The 25,357-nt window shown below is 41.6% G+C and overlaps 1 protein-coding gene across 2 annotated transcripts in view; it reads left to right on the top strand.

Moving 5' to 3' along the window:
- Positions 1–25,357, top strand: part of adgrb3 (adhesion G protein-coupled receptor B3) — a gene marked incomplete at both ends in the record, with an annotated part of 105,328 nt that overhangs the window by 60,172 nt on the left and 19,799 nt on the right. Inside the window, 8 exons of one of the 2 annotated variants that reach the window (XM_079169416.1) lie at positions 802–908; positions 1,902–2,096; positions 3,956–4,024; positions 6,578–6,686; positions 12,320–12,466; positions 13,204–13,279; positions 14,947–15,049; positions 15,576–15,619. In XM_079169416.1, coding sequence (XP_079025542.1) covers positions 802–908; positions 1,902–2,096; positions 3,956–4,024; positions 6,578–6,686; positions 12,320–12,466; positions 13,204–13,279; positions 14,947–15,049; positions 15,576–15,619 — 850 coding nt within the window. Of the gene's footprint in view, positions 1–801; positions 909–1,901; positions 2,097–3,955; positions 4,025–6,577; positions 6,687–12,319; positions 12,467–13,203; positions 13,280–14,946; positions 15,062–15,575; positions 15,620–25,357 lie in introns of both variants that reach the window. The other variant, XM_079169415.1, reaches the window with a different exon arrangement.

The raw sequence follows: 25,357 nt of genomic DNA, 5'->3' as shown, positions 1-25,357 counted from the left end.
TGTTAGTGTGTGCAAGACAGAGAGAGAGAGAGAGAGAGAGAAAGAACAAGAGATAGCGAAGGTTTTATTTTTTTGTGAAGCACGGGTGCCAGGGGAAATGTTTTGTACTGTGGGAGTTTTCCTCAGGATGTCAAGCACCTGTGTTGGAGCGGTGGGGTGATGTGTGAAGTGCACTCCGCCGGGTCGACAGCAGGGAAGGTGTGATGTTGGACCCCTATGCAGGATGTGTACGGCGATGTGGGTGGATACTGGGTGGTTCTGCTATTTCGGAATCACTGTTTCAATGCCTGACAGCTATCACAGTTGAGCTGCTGCGTGCTTGACTAAGCCACTGTAAGTTGCATTAACACAGCACACAGTGCATTTATTAAAAGCCATGGGGATCTGTCTGCCGCTCATAACTCAAACCCAAATATGTTCAAGTACTGCAGCACTTTCCTTCCAGAAACATCTCTCTCCCTCGCTCTATAATGTTATAATAATATAACTCCACTGCAAAATGTAACGGTCGAAATCAAATGTTGATGGTGGGCGACAGAAGTGGACAAAAGGCAGGAAGATAAGTCTCTTATGAAAATAATTAATACCTTCCTCTCTTTTCTGTCTTTTTTTCCTTTTCCTGTATCCAACACCCTCCTCTCCACCACTTCTATCTGCCTTTCTTTTGGTCTTAATCCCATAACCCTCCCCCCCTCTCCACTATCTACGCCTGCAACCTCATCTGCCCTCGCATCCCTCCCTCCCTCCCTCCCTCGCTCCGTCTCCTCTCCAAATCTGTCCCTGTCTCCTTCCCCTCTACAGGCACCACTAGTCGACGCTGCTCTTTGGATTACCGCGGTATGGCCTTCTGGGAGCAGCCCAGCTATGCTCGATGCATAACAAATGAATTCAGATACTTGCAGCAATCAGTAGGTGCAAAGTCAGCTCCCTCTCACTGCCTCTGTTTCCAATGCATCATAAATTACCTCCCCAGTGTTTTCCCCATCCCCCTCATTCCCATCACACTGTGGCCACAGATTAACCACTTTCAAAAGATGAGAAATTAAAACATGATTTTTGCCATTATTGTCTGTGTAATAAATGGTCGCTGTCAAGTTCTTTTTATACTAATTGATTTAGAGTTTTTGTCATTTTGTCATCCATGTTTGTCTTGTTGCTTCAGCTTGTTGTACCTTTGCATATTTATGTTTTTCCTCACTTGCTCTTTACGGCATTTTAACTAACATCAATTACAATACATTTTTGTATTGGACCATCAATTGACTGAATAACAAAGTTGTAGAAACTGAGTGAATGGTCTTCTTTTCTATAGAATCGATTATTTACCAAAAGATCCTGGTGTGAACTCTTTCTTTCATCCTTTTTCATCTCATGAGACACCTCAATCATCTTTTTTTATTAAAGCCTGGGTCTATTTCAGAGGGCTTTATTAAATAACATTTTTTTTTTTGCTTTTGTATGTTTGCCTTTTGTCTGGAAACACCATAGAATTTCCACTAGAATAAGTAATTTTGGTAACTCTCCATCACTGCAACAAATAAAATAATTCAGAAGAGCTGAGATGGCACATAACGCCCTGCACATGGGAACCTGTATTTATGGACATAAACCCTGTGCAATGATGTGAAATGTCATTTCACTGTGCAATTTCTGCCTAAATGTGTGTCTTCTGCTCCAGTTAACTCTTTTATTCATATTGGCTCATTTCAAAACATCCGTGAGGCAGAATACATTTCGTCCTGGCTTAGATATAAGTGTCACATTAAGGGCCTCAGAGAGTGGAGTCTTTCTTCCAGATTTGTTGCACTCCATTTAGTCCAAATGTGTAGTTTAGTGTGCATCTCTGGAAACCCTGCAGAGGAAACAGATGCCCCAAGTCTTGTCTTCTCCTGTTTTTGGAGGTTCAGGGGCACCTTGCTAAGGGCCAGAGGATGCTGGCGGGGGATGGGATGTCCCAGGTCACCAAAAACCTGCTGGACCTCACCCAGAGGAGGAACTTCTATGCTGGTGACCTGCTGTCTTCGGTGGAGATCCTTCGCAATGTGACAGAGACCTTCAAGAGGGCCAGCTATGAGCCATCTTCAGATGATGTGCAAGTAAGTGGACAGTGGGTTTATTTGAACACATAGACATGGATCTGACTGAAATGTATTCATATCCTACAGCAAGGTGGCTTACAAATGTGTCTCTTGTGACAAAAATAATCAACTGGATACAGGCAATGTTTGGTGCTGCAAACACGTAATATATGAGAAAAAAACCAAAACGTTTTTTTAACATGTCTGAAATAGCATAAAATCTGACAAACGCACCCCACGGCTCCATTGTATCAAGAGATCTCCTCCACATCCTAAGCTCTTTCATCTCATCATGTTGGGGTTGACTGCAGTCTTGATCCTTCTTATGTCAGGATGATGGAGATTATAGCTAAAGCTCCACCTCCATCACCAATAACATAGTTTATATCCTCAGAGCCGTGTCATTTTCAAAGACACCCTTCTCAGGCCTCTTTGTGGTCTTTGTGCTGTCCCGCGTGCCTGTTTCAATGCGTTTGGCTCATGCTGTGGAAGCTAAACGGGAAGGGAATACATGTTGCTCTCTATTTGACGATAACGGCAAAGCGAGCTTTGAATATTGTATGTGTGCTAATGATAAACCTAATTCTCCATTATAGTTTTCATTCCGCTTTTTGGTTCTTCTTCTTCTGCAAAGAGATGTAAGTAATTGTGCTGGAAAATAGGAGTAGAAATAGTTTATTTTTTAATAGTGTGAAAGTTCGGTTACATTCCATAATATAACACAGTACTGTTTCCACGGACGAGTATGTTTTATCTCAATATATTAAAGAGGAAAATATATTTACTGGATATTTTGAATATCACAGCATACCCATAATGTTGGGTGTTATACTGCTAAAAACAAACGATCAAGATATCTAACATTAGTGATGTCAGTGTCAGTGATGCTAGATGCATTTGAGTTTGTCTGAATGTGGACTTAATTGGCACACAGCTTGTACTTCAGGTTAGGATGCAGGTAATTGGATCACCAAAATGTTGAACTCACTAAATTATCCACGTTCCAAAGCACACTGGTATTTAGACTACATAATGTCTTTTTAATGAACATTTATCAACAGCTTCCACTGGATGTGAGATGTTCGGTCCGATGCTCATATTCTGCAGGAATGAAACCCAAATGTTCTGGTTATGGATGGGCAAACACAAGGCCCATTCACCCATTTTCCCACCATAGAAAAGCTATGAGATGAGGAAAGCATCCTGTCTTATGTTATTATGAGAGCTCTATAGTGTGTGTGGGCAGACAGGAGAGCAGGCAGCCAGCCCACCCTCTCCGCATGTCTCTGAGCTAATGCAGTGTTAAAGTGGGCACATTACCACCAGAGGGAGCATAAGCATTCAAGTAGAAAACAAGATAGCCTGTGTCAAGAGAGAGAGCCACTCCCTCAGGCACATTGTAGACCAGACGAAATAACAAGGCTAAAGATCAGACAGGGTTCCCATTACTACTGCAGGCATGCACCCCAAGCAGCCCCTGCTGCAGAAGAAGACAATTCACACAGCTGCTCAAGCATTCCCTTTCATCTTCCTTCCTGATTGCAGCTTGGTGCTTCTCCCCTTTAGCATTAAGTGTTTGCTGCAAGCTGCAGGGGGTTCGAGGTATATTTCTGCCAGAGCTAATGCACAAATTCCAACTTTTCTCTGGTAAAACCATCATGGTTTCAGTGTCACATTTCCTGGTGCAATTGAGCCCCGCAGGGGCCGTCATTATTCCCTTATAGAAATCCCTTGAGAAATGTCAGTTTATTATCCATAACAGTCCTCTTTGAGTGCATAGTGTTCATGTGTCATGATTTTAAAAAGCATCTCGCTGCTGCGCTTGTAATACTTCTGCGTGGGTGTGTTACATATTTTCCCTTTCATCATCTCCACAGAACTTCTTTCAAATCATCAGCAACCTCTTGGAGGAGGAAAATAAGGAGAAATGGGAAGACGCGCAAAAGGTAAGCACGTCGTTGTACACTTAAATAATTCAGGTTGCTGCGTGAATGCTGTGTGTCTAAAAAAAAAAAAAAAAAACCCAAAGCTTCACTCGTTCTGAATAGCAGAGATCAAGAAAAAAGTCAGGTTAGTGTTGAGAGGATGTTACATTTACATCTATCTCTCTGTGAGAGGTCATTTAGCTGGTGTGACATCTGGCCTCATTTAGAAAAAGCTAGTTCCTCAGAGCTCCACTTGGTGGCAGCAGCACTGCCACAGAGACTGTCCAACCATTAGCACTGCAGAACTCACTTCACACATTGTTTTACCCAGCTGATAAGCATCACGGCGACCAGTGTAATTGGACCATTGCTTCAGTTGAATTTGACCTGAGATGAAACAGTGTTGATGTTTTATTGTTTGTACGGAAGCCTCTAATTCCCTGTCTGCCTTTCTCTGACATTGTAAGGGAGCTCCATCATATGGAGAAGCTGTATAGTACAAAACATAGTCTCAATATCAGATACAAATGTAGGGGCCACAGACTGCAGCACTACAGCAGTACTGTAGATCAAAATCTGAGTACAGAACAGTGCACTTTCCAAACACTGTGTTTATCCGTGGAGGTTGGCGTCTGGCTACGTCCTCTGTCGGACACATCTCTCAGCTTGAGAGGTGGCAACTGTCGTTTTCAAAACTGCCACTGGTCTCCGAGACAACCTGAACTCCTGAAATCACGCACATCAAGACTCTAACAGAGATACCATCTGCGATGACGGCGAGTCTGCAGAGGGCATCTGCTCTGTTGTCACCTTCACTGCTAAATTGACATAAATTGGGTATCACCTGCACTGACACATGACTGAGGGGGTGTCTTAAAGTCAGTCAGATCTCTTTTTTGCCTGTGTTTCTCCATGCCTGACTTCAGCTGAGATGGCAGGAGAATGCAGGCGGTTCAAACTCAGCCAGGAGTGCCGGTCCTTGATGTCTCTACAGGCAGTAATTAGGTGTTTACTCACTGCAGCTTTAGTTCGGCAGGCCCCAAACGGTGGGTTGTCGGTGAGAAGAGCTGGCAAATGAGCAGTTTTGTCAGTGTGAATGCGTCAGAGATAGAGACAGACAGATCAGAGGAAAAATAGGAAAAGATGTCTATGTGATCGAACACCCAGAAGAGAAAAGTGTTAATTATTTCTGTAGTTATTAATGTGCCTGTCCATGGAGCACCGCTTCAGTTTCGGCACTCCACTCCGGCATTGGCTAAGCGACGTCATCTGATTTCAACAGACGACGCTCGGACTTCACAGTTGTCGATATTTCTCACTCGCTGGCTTTTCTTGCATTGATGAGTGTTCTGAGCTGAGTTTCCCACAGCACCCACACACTGCGCGCCGTGGACATTCACATGAAACACCTCACTATGAGGTTTTACTGGCTGCAGAGTTGGCTCTGTGCGGAGAGATCACTATATATTCACCTCCTGTCACTGTTACCATGGCAAGGAAAGGAAGAGCTCTGTCTACACAAACCTCCACTGCAGCCATCTCCCCGCGCTGCCTTCACATCGCACGGTTGCCATGGAGACCAGCAGAATGAGCATGACTGCACTGTGCGTCAGACATGCCGGAAGGGGCGACGTGATGTGCTTTTCTCCCCCACTCCGGCTTTCACTCTGCTGTGTCAGAGGCTCTCGACTTCAGCATCACTGATCCGCTTGCCTGGCTTAGCGGCATCACATGTGGAGGTGCACAAGGTGTTACCGAGGAGGGAAATACCTGCCTCAGGTGTTTGCTGAGAACCAAGAGGGAGGTGTTAATTGCTAAATGCCACTCAAAGGCCTCTTTAATTGCCTGACATCACCGTTGTGTGCTCACAAGTCTGTAGTTAAAGTCCTGCAATAATATTTGTACAACATGACACATTGCTTTTGAAATGTTGTCACCTCATTGTTGCGTGTAGCTGCTACTTCGTGAAAGTGGCAAACTGTGTTGCAGAAATGTCTGTCATGTGTGGCAGCCATGACAGTGGTCCAAACTTCCGAAGGTCAATTACCGGATGAGTGTTCCTTTGAGCCATCGGTTCGGAGGATAAGAGCTACCGGGACCAGCAGTGTTACTGGATCTGTCCAGGGCGCTGAATTCCTGCCTCTGCATTCCCTCACTGGGCGCTGCTGTCCGTGAAGCGTCACATGAACCCAGGCAATCACCCCTTGACTTGGCAGAGCCTTTCAGAAGAGGAGCCAAGCAGCAACTGTGTGTGCAAACCCGGTGGCTATGGCTCCGATGCTGGTCTCACACGGATGGCTCAATTAGGACTGCAACTGTCTGCCCATTCGTCACTTGATGATTTCAGCTATAAAGCAGCAGATACATTGAACAGCTTCACATTTGAGAAGCTGTAAAATGTGAATGTTTTTTTATGTTCTTTTCAGCTTCTGCATTTAACTATATACCCGCAGCTTATCTCTAATATGCTGTCTTTTACTATTTTTATGTTACGCTCCACACTCTCCACATCTTTTCGGTGTCAATGGCCATTTTGAAATTGAAAATGTCCTCTTGTCTTTTCACCCTGTCCAGATCTATCCCGGAGCGGTGGAGCTCATGCAGGTCATAGAGGAATTCATCCACATCGTTGGACTGGGCATGAAGGATTTCCACAATGCCTATTTGATGACTGGCAACTTGGGTAAGAATCGGCCCACTTTTCCTCCCTGCCCTCTGCTGCTGAGCTCGTTTCAGCATTTATTTCTGCTTGACATGGACGCAGAATCTCCGTGCTCTGCTGACTCCTTGTGTCAATTTCCCCACCATCATTAATTTAGGATAAATGGTGCATGGTAAGGGTGGGGGGAGTAAAATTACTGCTAATCAATAATGTTAATTAAAACCGAGCTTGGGGTCTTAATGTGCTAAATTCCTATGAAAACACTTAACACTCGATCCAATATCAAGAGCGTGCAAGAGCTCTGATTTAATAGAGCTGTAAAGATAAAGAAAATACACATAGCGCTCATTAAATATGATATATTTTATACTATTTTATATAAGCTAAATACAGTTGTGAAGTCATTTTTAATCGTGTAAAGCAAATGGGTTTTGAATAGAAATGCAATAACAAGTGCGTAACGATTATTGTTACAATGTTTTATCATTCACTCCATTGTATTTCAAACCCACATGCTTTTTATTTAACATAGGCGTGTAATATCTATCCATAGATTCAGAGGCTTCCTTTTTTTTTTAACGATCAAATGAAATACGTGTCATATTTGAAGGTGTAGTAACTCTGTGTGATGTTGCACTGTACTGCGGTCCTTTGAGAAATACATGATTAGCAGAGCGTACCCTGAAGCACGTTGTGCAGAAGTGCAGCAGCATAACAAAAGATTGTTTGTCAGTTCCTTTCGAGATATGCAGTCATGCATAAACATGTTGGGAGTGTCTGATGAAAGGCTATCAAATTGGAAGTGAAATTACAACGTATTCTTTGCAGCTGTAATAAATAAATAAAAAACTCTGCACCACTGATTGGGGTTCGGATTATTAAGTCCCCCTCTTTTGATATTTGTCTTTTGAGCAGTATTTCTCTTCCCTTATGTTCTCGTGGGTTCTTTTTGCTTCTGCCTCCTGGATGATCTGAGCTCTCTGTGGCATTTCGTTTCGTACTCAGCCATAAATGGTGTCTTACTGGAATGGAATAATAGAACTGCAGTCTTGATTTATTCATGCTGCAAGTGAATGTGAGCATGTACAGCTGTGCTGGCAGGCAGTTCCTCTGGGGGAGAGAGGTTTATTCCTCGTGTTCTTTACAATAGCCAACATTTGACCCACTTCTAGCAAACACTCACACTCTTTATGGTATATGATTTCCATAATGACAAATAGGAATAGCATAACAAACATAGCACAATGAATGCACCCATCAAAATGCCATTATGAAGCACCATGAGACGCAAATTAAGTAACTAAGGCTCGAATGCATTTCAGAATGCCGAGCATTAATGACGTCTTTCACAGACATGAGAATATGTCTGTGCCCTTCCCCTTTATACTCCTTCCAATTTGGCTTGATGGTTAATGCTTTTTCTGCTTGAAAAAGCATTAACCATTGACCCCATGCTTTATACAAAGTATGCAATCCATTCTGGGAAGTGTTTTATCCAGCTTCATACAAATTCCTTGAACAGCAGTGTGTATTGCATGGCTAAACCTCAATACAAAATACTCAACTCTTATTATATTAGTCAGCCGTATGACTGTCGAGCTTCCCCTCAAATCTGTGGAACCGTGGATTAAACCGTGTAAGACATGATACGACAGAAAATAGTTTGGTAACCGCGGAGCGATGACGCAACTCGGCTTTGTGTTTCAGATTTAAAGAAAGCACTGAGTGACATAATCGGGTCCCATTCTTGAAAGACTATACTGGAGTTAATTTTATTTATTTTGGTAATTTTGTGCAAACCACTTATATTTTACTGCTGACCTCTTTCCAAGCATACCATTACTTTTTACATTTCATAATGTTTTTAGTTCGATTAGTTTCTATTAAGTTCGTACAATATGCCAATTAACTTACAGAAACTTGACTCAATCAGTCTACTACAGTGATCATAACGTCTTTAGGCTTACTGTCATCAAAGTCATGATACATGGTTGGTCGCCACTGCATTTAAAGGGGCGTGGTTTAAAAATGTACTTGACTGATTTGATTATAGAAAACTTGCTGCCTGTAAGATGCTAAAAATCTCATACAAAAGAATGTAATATTATATTTGGCATTAACACAGAGAACCACCACTAAGTCTAATTGACACGGAATTAGTTTCACAAACCTTGTTCTTGCCACAAATTACTGTGACATCCTTAAGAAAGAAACTTCTCTAAAATCAATGGGCATTTTTAAAACATAAGACCTGCCAGCAGTGGAACGTATTAAAAACACTGACATATCTCATTTTGATAGGATAATTGAAGTTGAACATTTCAGACTTAGGTGTAGGTGCCTATAAATGAGTGTGATGAAACCTGATAGAAAAATGATGACTGGAACTCAACACTGAGCTCACGACTGATACAATTTGCTTCCTAAGCAGAAGGGAAAAACGTTGCAATATTGTCTACGTCATTTGACTTTTACTATCATGTAGCAACATGTATGCTAACACAGAATGTGCATTGAATGTATTGAGAACTCTTTTGAAAGAAAGTAGCTTCCAGTTTTCTTTTTTTGTTGCATCGTACAGTTCTCCAGGTGTGACTCAAATCTTCCTGATTACCTTCTGCACCTTTTTAATGAGTTGCAGCTGTGTTGGATCCTCAGTTTTACTAACTAAACAGACAGCTCCCACCCCCCTTTATTTGACATTCATTTAGCTGAAATACACAAAATGAACAACGTTGTCAGTCCTTGGACTTTAAAAAGTTTGAAGTCGTTTTAGTTCCCATCCTTTATGATGCATTGCTTCCTGTACATTTTCCCGGCATTAAAATGCTTCAAGTTTACTGAAAGAAACATGATTTTGTTCTTTTAAGACCGATAAATATGATGGCTGAACATTTTCAACATGTCGTAATTTTAGGCCATGAAAGGTTTGATGCTTGTGTACAATTTTTGATTGTTTGCATTCATAAACTAATTGGAGGGGGGGGGGGACTTTAATGATGGCTTGTTAAGAAAACGCAATATTTATGTCTGTAGAAAAATGCTAAAGTGCAGCATGACTGTCGTTTTTGGTGATGCAGGAGTGAGGCAGCCCGATTTCTGAAGCAGCGTTTGGAAAATCTGAGCATAGAGGCAGAAGGGCCATTTGGCTTTTGAGCAATTATTTGAAGATGTAACAGTAATGAGCTGCCTCTGGCTAGACTCAACCAGTGCATTGCCTCCCTGCTGGTGGAAAAATATCAAGGTCCTAATGAAAAAAAAAAGGCCCTTATATAAGAGGTGCATCAATTCAGTCATATCACCGTGTATTTGGAAAATGAGTGAATTAACCAAACTCCATACACAATCAAGGCGTGGAACAGTGAGTTTTCAGGATCATGATTTTTATGACCAGCCACACAGTAATGGCAGCTCACACCACAGTGCCTTGATGGCCACGTGGCCTTTTTGATTAAAAGAATGGAAAGTTTTGCAGATCCATCGGTGGAAGCCAAGTGGAGAGCATCTGGCTGAGTAAGATATTGCAGCATCATTTCGTCACTAATTTATGGCAGCCTCTTGACACCTAGATAAATACTGGCAGTCACCGGTGCGTCGTCCTCTGTCCTCCTACTTTTAGTCAAATAACCTTGATTGCGAAAGTCTCTCCACTCCAGCAACTTATTCTCTCTCCTTACAATCAAACACTTGGAGGACAAGGTGAAGCGCGGGACATATTAGAAAATTAGACACCACTTTGCAGGCGAAATGCATCATGCACTTTTTGATTTTTTTTTCTGTCTGTCTATTGTGAGGCTGCACTTCATGGTCGAGCAAATATTTTGACATTGATCATGAATAATCGTGATTGCGACGGCTTCAAATGCTCATTCATTTGTTTTCTGTGTAGAATGATTGTGTTGTCTGACTTTGACAGTCTTCTTAACGCTTAACCTTCTCATGAACGTAGTCAGACGCAATGAGCAATGCTATAATTCCCCCTCATGATCATGAGCCACACAGAATACTCTGTGCACTGAATCGGTATATTTAGAATCCTCACAATCCTAAATGATCACTTCATTTGTGCTGTCTGGCCCCATCAGGCAATATCAAGGCCCCATTTACCTGCAGAATTATCCAGGACTCTGACAGACAGTCATACCAGCACCCTGTTGTGTTTCACAGTGCGCCCCCGTGACTAAAACTACAAACACACACACACACACACTTACCGCTGCTGCTCCCAACATCTGGTGCTGTGAACAGGCCTCTTTGCAAATGGCGGGTCTTGTGGTGCTCTGTGATTTCATACCCGCTGCTGGATCATCCGAATCACACAGACACAACTTCTGTCACAGATTTCACTCCAACGTGGAGTCTTGCCAGGATTCAAATTGTATTATTGGCAAAGCACAAGGAACAATAGAGCTTTTGCATCAGGATTAGCCTCAGATTCCCCTCACTAAAGCACCACCTGACTGGGACTGGATGTGATACCAGGTAGAGAACAGTGCAGCTTTATCCTCCCCTTGTAATGCTGAGGCCCTTTCAGTTGATCCTGGGTATTTTCCTTGTCAATGCCTTAGAACATGGACTGGCCTTTTATGGCGCCTCAGCAGGGAGGCGAGAAAAGGAAAGAGTGATTAAGGGGATTAACAGTCTACCAGTTTCCAGGTGCCAAGTGAAGCTTTGATTTTGCACTTTATTTTAAATGTGTACATGAATGCATTAAAGCACAGTTGGGGGTATCTTTGACTTACAAATGACCTGAATATTCACATGCACAATTATACACTGGTAGCTAGATGTGTTCAGTGGTGCAAACCAGAGTATAGAGATCTGCCTCTCAATTTAGGTGCGACACACTTCAATCCTGTGTTTTGACTTTGGGTCCTGTCGGAGTAAATGTGTGTGTGTGTGTGTGTTTAACACACATAGCGTCTTCACTTTAAAAAGTAAAGCAGAGGTGTTGTTGCACAACCTCTGAGGGAAGTTTCCGCTCTGTTGTGTACATGTTTACGCCTAATAGTGCAATATTTTTCACTTTTAGGGTGTAAACAGCACATTCAACTAAGTGAAACTTTCGAAAATTTCAACCCTCACCACATACAATGAGTTTGATTTATATTGATAAAGATAGAAAACATTTCCAGTTGCTTTCTTGCTGAGAGTGAGATGACAACGATTCCACTCTCATATCGGCATGGTAAATATGAAGCTGCAGCTGGTTAGCTTAGCTTAGCTTAGCTTAGCTTAAAGACTTGAAAAAAGGGGGGGAAAGCTGGCTTGATTCTGTTGAAAGTCACGGCTGCCAGCCAAGACTTTGCATTAAACTAAGCTAAGCTAACTGGTGGCTGGCTTGAGCTTTCATACTGACAAGACAGCGATCTCCATCTTTGCATGTAATTCTCAGCAAAGTGAATAAGCGTATTTCCCAAAGGTAATGCTGGCATTACACAGTGTTTACGCAGCAAACATAGATATTCGCATAAACATGCATCTATTGATGTGTGACCTGAGTCTACAAGACATGTGAATTTTCATTACAGGCTGCTGTTTTGGTAAAAGGAACTCGGAGGATTCTCCAAGACACAACCTATAAAGTCAATAACATTCTAAAGTATATTGAACCTCAGTAATTCTTCGTTGGTCTGTTTGTTTGAATCCTGCAGTGGCCAGCATCCAGAGACTCCCAGCAGTGTCTGTGATGACTGACATCAACTTCCCCATGAAGGGTCGTAAAGGCATGGTTGACTGGGCCAGGAACTCTGAAGATAAAGTGGTGATCCCAAAGGGCCTCTTTGTATCCCAGTCAGCAGGTATGCCACTGTATATATATATCAGAAAGCCATTGTACTTCTGGTCCAACACATCTTTCTTTAGGACTCGCACAGTCCTCACCTACTGTACAAACGTGTTTTGTCTTAGAATATATATGAAAAGTTCACTTCTATATTTAACTTGCACTAGCATTTCTACAATCTGCAATATGCATGTAGGATAAATGCACAGGGAATAGACAGTGATGGATTCAGTGGCCACTGCTGAGGAGCGTGAAATAAATATCTTGACATGTTAGCAAAAGCTGAATGACTTTCGTTTAATTGCTCTGTCTGTAAACTTACAACAAGACTTGCACACAGACACATCAGTCTTGTGCAGAAGGTATTTTCTTGTCATGCTACACCACCCCTTGTTTTAAGAAATCAAAATAATTATGCTAGTCTTTGAACACAGCCACTTTGCTTGCCTGTGCTTGTTTAAACACCGAGTTTTCCATCGACTCAGCGTTTTTTATCTTCCTTTCAAACACTGCCAGGCGCCACTGTATATCGCAATCCAGAGCCTGACAATTTGTTTAATTGGTGTAATCAGTCTTATCCGGAATATATCAAAGATAACAAAACAAGGGATTGATTAGGAATCCGTGCCACGTGCCTAATCCCAGCCACTCTCATTTGGACAGTGTAAGAAGCTAATTCTATAGGAGACTTTAGCACTTCTCCTACCGGAGTATAGGCGATAATGTTAATTCATTGTTCATTTCCACTTTTAGAAATGGAGGGATCCCCTGTCTTCATTTTGGGAACAGTACTCTACAAGACTCTCGGACTCATGCTACCGTCACCAAAGTAAGGGCCGGATATCTCCTTGTTTGTATTGTGAGACAGATTTAATCCTTTGGATACTTCAGAGGTGTCCATTTTTATTCAGAGTAAAACAAGTCTTATAAACAGACTGTGCCTGAAATGTTCCACTTCAAAGACATGAAAGTTTCAACAGGAGAACGAGATATCCAAATACTTTTCCGTTGCTGCTTTTGTTGTGTATGTTACTTTGAGTTAAAGTTAATGACCTTGAAGGACACTTCTCACTTATAATTGTTATAAATGAGTCCTTGGTGCTAACGGACATCAGGTTGTGGCATATACAAAACATAGAGACATTTGTGTGTTTGTGTTTACTCCTAATGAAACAAATTCACTGCAGCATAGAAAATGTAGTTAATTAAGAATGACATTACTGGCGGGAAGAGCAGCAGGATGTCCTGAACAAACACCTGGTGTCACACCCCGATCAACAAGTCCCTGGCACCAAACGCCCCAAGGACAGAACGGTCATTCCAGGGCCGACCAGGCCAGCTGTCACAGGTGGAGCAGCAGCCCCCATGTGCACATGTGGAGAGGAGCTGATAATGGGACTCTGAAGCTCGCCCTCTCCAGACTAACAGGAGGATAAGCACATCAAGTAGCAACTGATAGACTTAAGGATTTTCTGTTTGCCAAACGTTAAGCTTGTAAGGTTTCAAAGATGAGAGTAACCTTTTCACCACCAAGTATCAGAAGTACACTTTTGAGTCAAGAACTGAAGCACTTATCCATTTATGCCATTGATTTACATCATGACAACAAATGGACTTGTATTGTATGACAAAGTCGGATAAAGATATTCTCTGCTCAAGTGGTGCTGGTAGGACAGCAGGCTGCTGCAGTCTCACCTCTACTTTCCTTTGTGAAGTTGACAGTTTTCCTCCTAGTGGGAAGCACTCATGGATTTCAGCTTCTAATATGAAGAATATTCTGTCGTCTGTACAAAGGCTGGAGAGGGTTTTTGAAACAGGACTATAATGGCAGATTTTTCCAAAAGCGTAGGTTACAAAGAAATATCCCGTTCATCTGAGGTGAGCCTTTGATTTGCGCTCTCTGTTAGATGTTTTGAACATCCTGTATAGCTGCTTTGACGTCTAATGGGCAGCTTTTTAAAATCCTCCCAACCTTGATATTGGGGATAGTATTCAATAGAAGCTGCGTTAGAGAAAATACCTTGCACCAATACTCAAGTAGTTTAAACATTAACTCAAAGCACTCTACATTTTTTGATTATTAGATTAGATTAGAGGGGAACTTTAAATTCAAACTCTGTGCACAAAATCCTCTCAGAGACCCCAAATCAGGTTTGGCACAAGTGGTTTTCTATAGATCCCACATTAATCTCACTGACTGTGCACTTGAACCTAATCCGTAAGTGTTAATGCTTCTTCACAGAGCATAAAAATAGACCTGAGGTGTTTGAAGTAAAATCAGGGTTAAGACTTTGAACATTTACAATGTTGTTCATCCTTTTATACCTTTTATATAAGACATTTAAAGGATGCTATCACAGTTAAGCTTATACGTCAGTCATGATAAGCCTGCACTTTGCCATATTGTGTTAGAAAAATAAGGGTCAGCATTTGACCCTCAATGACAATTAAACCGTGTGTACAATAGGAAGTTACATGCTTCTTTGTTTGATTTAGGAACCACACAGTTGTGAACTCCAAGGTCATCGCTGTGACTGTGAGACCTGAGCCCAAGGCAACCGAGTCCCACCTGGAGATTGAACTGGCTCACCTGGCAAATGTAAGCTCCACAGTCATTCCGTCATTTTCAGATCAACCAACTCATGTTTGAGCCTATGAATATAGCTTTTTGTGATATTTGTCTATAAAACACCAAAGGTTCCTTTTTTTTTTAAACACTCTAGAAAGAGTTTTTGTCCGTTGACTGAATGTTCTACAATGACCACAGCACATATGACCTCCCATCAGCCGACACACAATGGTGGTTAATTGGCCTGATAATTAATTTGCAAGCGCCCGGTGTCATGAGAGCGCACTGCAGTCAGATAATTACATGGACAATCCCTTTTATGATCCGGGCCCTTTTATTCATCTCGGAGATAAAGTGCACGCAAGTCTGAACGTGTCAGCAAGTGTGTGTGTCTCTGATGTTGCACTCTGCACTCTAATTCATGTGAACACAAATATCTACGCTGAAGGACGAATATGCAGTCTGCTTCTGATGATGATGATGGTGATGATGTTAGTGACGATCAATTACCACCATAATTTAGCTGATAAACATGTTGTCCTTTCTTGCCTTCCAGGGAACAATGCACCCTTACTGTGCACTGTGGGACAGCACCATAATGTAAGTGGGCATGCTCTTTCACTTTTCTAACTTGTTCCATGTTTTTTTGTATGTTGTTGTTGCATTGCTGTACTGCTATGCCTCTGGAGTTGGGTTAGTGTGCATCCTCCCTTCATCTTCAAAAGTCAGGAACACATTTCTCTTTGCAGAGAAGTTGGGTGAGCCAATTGCACAGCAGACAAGAAAGGGAGCTGGGGAAATTTATACATTAAAGCCCGATCAGGGGCTGGACAAAATAATAGGAATATCGTATGAGATAATACAGCAAAATCTACAAAATCCCAGCTATAAATGAAACTGTTGTGAAGTATACTTTATGATGTTTTGACTCTTAACACATGTTGATTTAAGCCTATAGATTTATGCCAATTAGCAGCATGTGTGGGCTTCAACAGACATCTGAAAAATATAAATTTTAATGGGCAACTTACAGAGATACAAACAGGCCAGCTAGTCACTGGCTGAAGAGCTGGAGCATCAGCCACAAATACTGCAGAATTATATAACATAGCGAGTGGGGAATCTCTCAGAAAACATGAGGACATATGCAAAACACATCTGCATTGGCAGAAAGAAACACGCGACGACAGCACAAACCAAAACCAGAAGAATAATCATGGAGACAAATGAAGACCTGACACAATCGCAACACAACTCATGTTATTAGTTTTGGGTTGTATTATACTACAGTATATTTTATATGTGTTGACATTATTCCGTCAACACTCTATACATTTACACTTCTTATTAATGATTTTCTGAAACCTTTGCCGACTCTTACAGTATACTGTATATACCTGTTTTGAGGTTTGCCTCTTTGAGTTCAAGTTGTTGGAGATTGGTGTTGTGATGCTGTTTCAGAGGATGTTGCGTTGTTTGGCGTGGAATGATTTTTGTACCTGCACTGTTAACATTTGACAGCAATGTTCTTGTCACACTGTCACTTGATAAAACCAAAGTTGTTGGAGCATTTCCACTTGCAGGAAGTGAACTTGTTGTGTTCCTTGCAGTGAGGCGTGCTGTAGCGGAGAGACTACTATTTACTAATTACACAAAATAAGGAACAGAAGCTAATAACTTTTGAATTATTAACATGTGTCTTTGAATGCAACTCAGGGGCTGTTTTAATTGGCTGTTGGGCTGTTATTGGGCTGTTATTATTTTAAAAGGCACCTGCCACCAGTAACAGCAGGTGTTGCCTAATCAACCAGGAATGAAATCTTGACCGTCATTATTTCAAGACCAATCTGATATTTAGAAGAGCTCATGGGTAACTGAAATGTGTTGGACCAGCTCAGGCAACAGCTTCTATGAGGTTGTTATTTTTGCTCTGAAATAGCATGTGCACTGTGCACAGTCCGTCCACTATCATGGTATTTGAGGGCAACTGGTCTATTTTTGAATAGCAAAAATACAACTGGGACAACTCTGCTTTATTCACTTTCTCTGACTTTCACAAACCAAGTGTTTTTAATTCCAGCATTTTGTCCTGAAGTCATTTTAATCAGAGCACCACTGAATGACTCCGTGGTATGATTATCATGTTCATTTCAAACAGTTGGCTCGTCCTATAACACAATAGCAGCCACTCTCCGGACTCATTGAAGGGGGTAATACACCATCTGTCAGCCATGTTGGTCGAAACCAGAAGAGAGTGCTCACTGTAACCATGAGCAGAAACCAAAACGTTGTTCACAAGTGGAGAACTGTGTCCTCGTGACTCGCTGAGGTCCAGAGACACAACATGTGAACACTTTGCTGAACACAGCTACAGAAAAGCTTCCACAACTGAGTCTCTGCTGCTTCACTTTCATCACAGGGGTGGAAGCCTGAGGCGTCAGTATTCCTGTGTGACAACACAAGAAAAAACTCTTGTGATTTTGTCTGTTTATGTAAGCAGCTGGGGAGCGTTTTGAGAAGAGAACATGCTGTTCAGCGCCACAAAGCTGTAGCTTGATATTGTGATATAATCCATACATTCTTCGTTCTCTGTGCTTCGCCCATACTTTGCCTTGCAGAGAGAACCGAATGGGAGCCTTTTTAATAAAGTACTCTTAAATCTCAATAACATGCAAAACTAGATAAATGCGTCTTTCTTTTTTTTTAGTAACAGGGAGCACTAAGAGAGAGTTTTTGTACTTTTTATTTTGGATATTTTCTACTGAATTGAGGCACTAGCTTAATGAGAATAATTTCATATATTAAAATCATTTCAGGGAAAGCAAGCCAGCTAAACAATTCAGAAAAACAATTAATGGGCATAACATTGTGCAATTCTTTCTCACCAGTACTGAGTAACTTGTATGATTAAAAACGTGCTTTAACACTAGTTGAGACAACACAATTTACATAATTATATAAAGTATCTTTTGACTTGGATTGATCATTTCCAGTGGTGGAAAGTGGCTCAACACATTTACTAAGTACTGTACTTAAGTGCAATTTTGAGGTACTAAATTTAATTCCAGCTCCAAAATTAAAACGCTATTTGTACGTTCTGCATCAGTCATTTGAAAGTGGGACGTTTACTAGTAATGGAGTATTTTATGGTACTACTTTTACATAAGTAAATGACCCATTTAAGTCACTGCTAATTAGCAATATTAAGAGGATGAAAATGAATGCGACTATGAATAAAATCATTAGGCAGAGATTTGTCTGCATCATTTTAAATACGTGTTGACAAGATAATTAGTTCCCAAGCAATCATGATTTACTTCTTTGCATGTAAAATAAGCTAAATTGCACCTGTCACATGTGGCAAAGGTCTGGAACACATTTAATTACATGTGCTCCCTGAGATTGTCATATTTTGACTAGTTTTGTAACCCAGACAATTAGAGGATAATCTACTGCACCTGGCAGTGATTAGCCAGAAGTATATACAAACAAAATGCAGTACAGAATAAAGAAAATATATGAATAAGCATGCTAATATGCAGCTCTCCATGCAAAAAAGTAAAACATTAGGTCACCCAGAGAGCCAATATCGGTTTGTTTGTTTTATTTATACTTCAATTCTGCAGCTCCACAGCACTGAGTGTAAACAGGTCAGATGCAGATACTTTTATTACTCTTTGAAATGTCAATATTTTTAGCTATCAAACAAGCCTGCAATTGCCAATATCCCACCACTGTGCCAAGGGAAACATGTGACATGCAACGCAGTGGTTTTAGATCAGTCAACTTCCCTATAGTGTTTTAGGGAAGGGATGTATTATCTCACACTAATGTGCACTATCTCGGAGATGCAGTATCATTGTGACTCCAGCATGAGTTTAAATCAGATTACTTTTCAGCCTGCCCAAGCTTAGAACTCATCTTTCTTTAAATGGTTTCAGAAGATGAATTAATCTCATTGTGAGCATTGTAATCGCTTGCATACATTTTAGCTTCTTAGTTGCTCCAAACTGCCACCAAATTTGCATCAAAAGGAAAATGACAGAATGACACTACAAGCTAGTTCGAACCTTTTGGCATTCCCCTGCAATTAGATGCTTTCAAAGTACTCTGAATCCTTGTTAAGCGGGAGGAGTGCATGGACAGCAATACGAGTGTCTTTCTGACTTTTTAATCACAGATGTTTTTGCATCCTCCTCCCAGATTATCCACCAAAGTCTTATCCAAGCCAAACCTTAAACTGAAGCGGACAACCTTCATCATTCAAGGCTTTTAGATCCTGAAATAACTTGCCACATCAGAATTAACAGCACCATGACCCCTCTTTAAAACATCTTTAATACACACAGCCTCTTTTATCAACTGACGTATTTATCAAACCTGTTATGATTTAATTCTCCTTGTTTTATCTTGATTGCTTCCATTCTAAAACACTCTGAGTGTGATAAATCATATTCTTATGATGCTATTGTCAGTATTTAATGTTGCGTCCTCATACGGTGCAGTGTAACCAAACAGATTGTCTTTATGGACAGGCATGTATGGCACATTTGACATATAGCTAAAGTGGGAAAAATGTGTTTTCTTTTTTTAAAGTCTACTCGAGTCAATTTCGATGATGTAGTCTGCAGAACACACAAGGTCATATACTAAATAATAGCAGCCTGAAGGATAAAATGAAAAAAAACACTGTAGACACTTTGTAATAACAGGAGACCAAGCTGCATCAAGCGGTTTGTTGGTGGACTTAATTGCAATATTGTACTACTAAACTACTAAAGATCACTTTCAAACCTGTGACAGCAAAGTATAGTTACCTAAACTGATGAATGGTAAAATGCTGTTGTTCAGCTTTTGTTCATGAATTTCCTCAATACTTATATCTCAAATTATACTTATACAGTTCATACCATGAATATACCAAGAAAACTCTGCTTCCTGTGGAGCCAAAACCTATTAATCATTTATGTGTTAGGGTGTGAATAGCAGCTGTTGCAGCTTCAGGTTCTAGTAACATCTGGATACCCTGGAATTGAGCCAAACAGGCCACACCAAACACCGCCAACTGAGGGGAATTTTAAGAACCAAGAGATACCTTTAGTGTAAGTCTTGGTTCTCCATCAGCTGGGTTCTTATACATTATTGTGATATAGATACCAGAGGATACATGAGTGCCATTGGCCCAGTGTGACACATCTTCCAGCTTTGCTTTGCTTAGTAACAGACAAACAAAATCAGGCTTCTATAGCTTCTCCTCACAGACTGTTGCTCTACCTCAGTTTTAAGAAATTCAACACGTTGTGTAAACAGTAAAGATAACTGCAGCTGGCGATGTATATGTAGAGCTCAAAATTCCCGTCTCTGGCTTTATCTTAAAGTTGTATTCAAGCTTTCTAATTCTGTTGAAAGCGCTCTCTAATGGTGTCTTTCGTCGACGTCAAGCTTCTTTTGCATTTCCTTATCTGAGATCAGCAGTTGTCAAAGTTTTTCACATCATAAATTCTCAGAAAGACACATTTGCACCACAGACTCAGACTTGATCAGATTAGAAAGACTTGTTTTTAGGTCGGTTTTGAAAGGAAACTGTTGCCGCTGCAGATGGGGAGACGATAAGTGTGAGAGCTTTGCATTCTTTGTTTCCTGGCGGATTCGTTTATAATTAAATTAAACCACCTCTGGTTTTGCTCAGGACATCTGGTTGTCCACTTTGCAATGATCTCTGTAGACTGCTGAAGAACATTGGGAGGCTGAAGCAGTAACAACGTGGGCGATGGTTACAGTAATTTGACGCTTCGATCCGAAAAGGACTCATTGGACTGATGAGGACACAGACCATGCATTAGTTGACAGCAGGAGGTCTTGCTGTGTTTGTGTGGGTGAGAACACAGAATGTGAGTTGGGTAAATCACATGTGCACCCTGCGGTAGGACAAGCACAATTGCAGACGTGTCAGTGTCAGTTCAGGCTGACTTCTTTCGCCCTAATTATTGTATTTGTATGTTGCCTTACTTAGAAACCTAGTGGGGTTGCTTCATACATGAGAGAGCAGCATTCACATGTTGTCAGTTGACACAAGACATCTAGATTGTCGCTGTATCACGAGACAATTGCAGGATCACATATCACACGGAGATTCATGTCGTCAGGCTTCAAGTACTGCTTTCGTGTCTGGTAAGCCAGAGCAGCGGCCAATCACAGCCCGTGACATGGCAGCTACACGTGTGGCTTAGTTGTGCGCTTGATGACATCGAGATGCGACTGTTAGAGCAGATGCTGAAAAAGCATCAGTTATATATATATATAATATAACTGGTGAGTTTTTCTGCATTGACAGAAGAGCAAACAGCTCCACTGAAGGCTTTTTTCTCGGCGAAAAAGAAGTTTTCACTCTTCTTTGGACTCACTTCCAAAGTTTGATTGACAGATGGTTCATCTAATCACTTGTGTTGTTTTTTTTTTAAAGTGCCGGCCCTCTTCCAAACAGTTTCCAATAACGACTTCTTAGATGGTTCTGTGGAAAAGTCATGTTAGCCACCTTTAGCTTTAATTGAGGAAACATACAGTTTAATAATTATGGGTTGAATACTTTAGCATTATTCTGACACAAATGCAAGTTGGAACGGATTTGTGGGAAGTGGGTGAACTGAAGAGTGATAATAGGCATAACGGACCTATTAACTGGTGCAAAACTCCCTCACTCAATGTGCACCTGCGGAGCCATTCATGTGCTCGTTAACAAATCCAAACTGCAGGTTCTTTTGCTTGTCTACCTCCTTTTCAGATTTTCAGATTGTTCCTGTGACATAAAAAAAATAAATACACAGTCATTTTTCTTTTGTCTTCACTCAGTTAACACCCTCAGCGGGGCGCACAGGCTCACATGAATTGCCGTGTCATCCAGAGATCCAAGATGGATGGAATAATTTCCCAGCGTTGCCCCCACTCTCTTCTGCCTGTCATTGTGTGTCAGTCTTTCAAGACTTTAAAAAGAATTGCCTGAAGTGCAATTGCCTGAGGCAATCTTCAAGCCCTCAGCCAAGCGCCTGGCTAAGCTGATGTGGGCCTGCGATTCATTTAAAGAGCTTTTTGGAAGGTTGTTATGCATTCCTGAAGAAATACTACATGGTGAACAAAGAGGTGTCATATTCAAAACTGAATGACATGTATATAAACAACACAGGCTAAAATACTGCAGCAGTCTGATCATTTGGTGTATAAGGCTGCTCCAGCTTGCTTTGCTGGACAATCACAAGGTTACAGAGCTTCACTGTTTGACTCTTAAGTGCACTGCTTGGAAGTGTGGATAAGTTATGGGTTTGATAATACGATCTCTATTGCTGGAGGAACAGGATCTGTCAAAGTTCAGCAAGGAAGACAAACTTAATTGGAGTTTCGAGCAGCCGTCTATCTCTCTGTCTCAGTCAGACATGAGGGTTTAAATAATGAATGTGTCTAAAACTTTGTCGGCTCTCGAAGTCACTGTATTGTCACTTTTCTTGCATCTTGACACTTCAATATTTTTAGAATTGCAGCACGATTTAAATCTGTCACAATATTTCACTCATGGACGTTGTAATACCAACTTGTCAATTCATCACTGCATGGACAGAACGTGGTCAACCAAGAGTGTGTGATGAATGTCATGTCATGAGTCTCACTGTGGTTAACATCAGCACTGACACTTTCTCTAGGGGGACAGTTAATATTCTGAGGCCACCAAGCCCCCGATAAGGTCAGGCAACACATCAAACGCGGCGCACATAAATCCCCAGTCAGGGACGTTCTCCTGGCAGCTTCTCACATTAGCGCAGAAGAGAAGCAAACATCTAGCAAGTCAAAAGTTAGGAACAGATCACGTCGAGGATTGAGTTATCACCGGGGCGGAGCGGCTGATTCGTCCCAAAGTTATCGAGAAGTCGAGGCATCGGCACGCGCTGTCAATCTCAAATCACAACAACGTGGTGCCTCGGAGAGAGTGGGTTCGCTGCTGAATGTGACAGTCGTGTTTCGAGAGTGCAGCAGCAGCATAGCCAAAGGGCCATCTCGAGTGGGCAGCTGTGTGATGTGAAGGCCGCGATGCTTGTTGGTCACCCAGCAACTTCATCAAAGCTCGTCTCTCTCTCTGTCCTACGGGAATTACCTCAAACAATGACGAGCCTGCACTGCTATTAAATAACGTGTTTACTGTTTTTTTTTTTTTTTTTTTTAAGCCCCAAGCTGTATGAAAATGTTAACTGTGTATGACTATGCACAGAGAAACCTCCCCAATAACGACAGTTTTGGAGAACTTAGCGCACTGGAACTTCTCATTCCACTCACAGATAGTCAGACACCTCTACTGATGAAAAGCTGCAACAAGCAATGCTTTCTCAGCAATGCTTGCTCCAACAATTCCTCTAGGCCTTAAAAGGGCTTTCAGCTAAAGTCAGCAACATGTGTTTAGTTAATGATTGGAGGTGAGCTTTATGTTAACGGTCTTTCACCAGTTCTCAAGGCATGGCTCCTATGCTAATAAACTGGGGCCTTTATTGCACCCACAGGTGCCTACACTTTTTAAGCCACACTGGCTTTTTTTGATTTCTCTCTATACATCATGCACACATTTGGCATCAAGAATTCTTCAGTTACTGTGCCATCCAAGTCATTAGAAAAGGTTTAGATTCACGGTTGTATTGATATTACACGGTGCAGCTCTGTAGAGTTACTCACAAGGACTCGTTCAAGTGTCTGACCACAGTCTTGTAGTTATTATGAGCGGCAAGTGTTTGAACAATCCTTTAGAAAGCCCTCAAAGAAATCCTTGAACATTTAAATCAGCAATATGGTGCGTCCACTATGGGCCTTTAATTAGGCGGGACTCAGTACCCTAGCTGCAGTGAGATACCTCCTCCACAGCCTGCAGAGAATATGAGCTTTATACATCAACTTCACAAGGCGATTAGACAAATCATGTGATGGAATCAGAAATGTACGTTGTTGTTTTTTATGTTGTTGAAATGGCTTCATGAGGGTGCTGAACTACTGGATATAAGCTGACTGGCTTTCTGTGTGCAGTCAATATGCATCAGTTCAACTAATCAGTCACAACCCAGTTAAGAAAAGAAGGGATGTGAAACGAAGAGTTTTAATTATTTTTTTTATTGTTGCATTACTGTGTAAAGACTGCTCAGAATACTGGTTGGAAATGTGCAAAGCGCTCCACAGTCCCTTCCAGGAATAATAAATATTGCAGCCATATTGATCAAATGTCAAAGCAGGATAGCCTTACGCAGCAGAACGCCACTTGGTGCACAAACCAACAGCTAGTATGCGCTGCGTTGTTTTAAATCAGCGGTATGCATCTTCATATCTCAGGGGAATCGTCTAGCTGTGTCGTGATGTGAGCACGATGCTGTAGAGTGAGAAGACAGCAAGGTGGACAACAGGTGTTTCCTTGTTTGTGATACAAATCGCAATATCGGGTTATGTGCTGCGGCAAAACAAAAAACAAAAAAACTGATCCGAGCACAGTCAGGCTTCGTGTTCGAGTAAATGAAGTTTTCACATTTAATCAATGTGGGGGCTTTTTTTCTGCATATGGAAAGTGAGTGGAGGCGAATGACAAATGGAAGAGAAGCGCTCCTTTCATTTCACCTACTGGCGGTGTGAAGTGTAGACTGGCTGCAACCATTCGCGCTGCTTCCGCGGGGTGGTATTAGTTCTGCAGTGTTTTGGGGGTTGTTGTTTTTTTTTTTTTTTTGCAAAGCGCTTCTCACCGAAGAGCGACAACTTTCGTGTGAAAATGATTTTCAGGAATAATCCAAAACCATCATTTATGCCCGTCATGCCATTAGACCTGCAGCCGAATAAACAGATCCTGCGACAGCGTGCGTTTCTTTTTTCATTGTATCAACCTCCCCCCTCTCGCGCCAGCAGAGAGGAACAGAGTATCAATCTGATGCTGTCCACCGTTTCCAGGGTGAAAATCCCCCCAAGGAAGCATTCAAAAAGCTGCTAATTAAAACAGCTGAGGGGGGTGAAAAAAAAAAATCAACCGAAAGGGAGAAAGACAGGATAACAGGGGCATTGAGAGGGGAAAGAAGGAATACGTTTTGGAACACATCTAGAGGAATAGAGAGTCACGCAGACAGGCACACAGGTAAATATGAACGCTCTTATCTCTAAGCATTGTGAGGGAACAGCGATGTTTTCACAACACTTCTTGGTATCTATATCTGCGTATAGCGAATCAATCAGCACCGGTCTGCTTGGACAGCTCCGTGCGTCCTCCCCCTCCTCCGTGTCTCTGCCTCTCTATCTGCTCCAGCTGAAATGCTGCTCGTAGCCACACAAGAGCCG

The sequence above is a fragment of the Pholis gunnellus genome (assembly GCF_910591455.1).
Source record: "Pholis gunnellus genome assembly, chromosome: 11".
Taxonomy (NCBI): Eukaryota; Metazoa; Chordata; class Actinopteri; order Perciformes; family Pholidae; genus Pholis; species Pholis gunnellus.
This window is presented reverse-complemented; position numbering and strand designations above follow the sequence as displayed.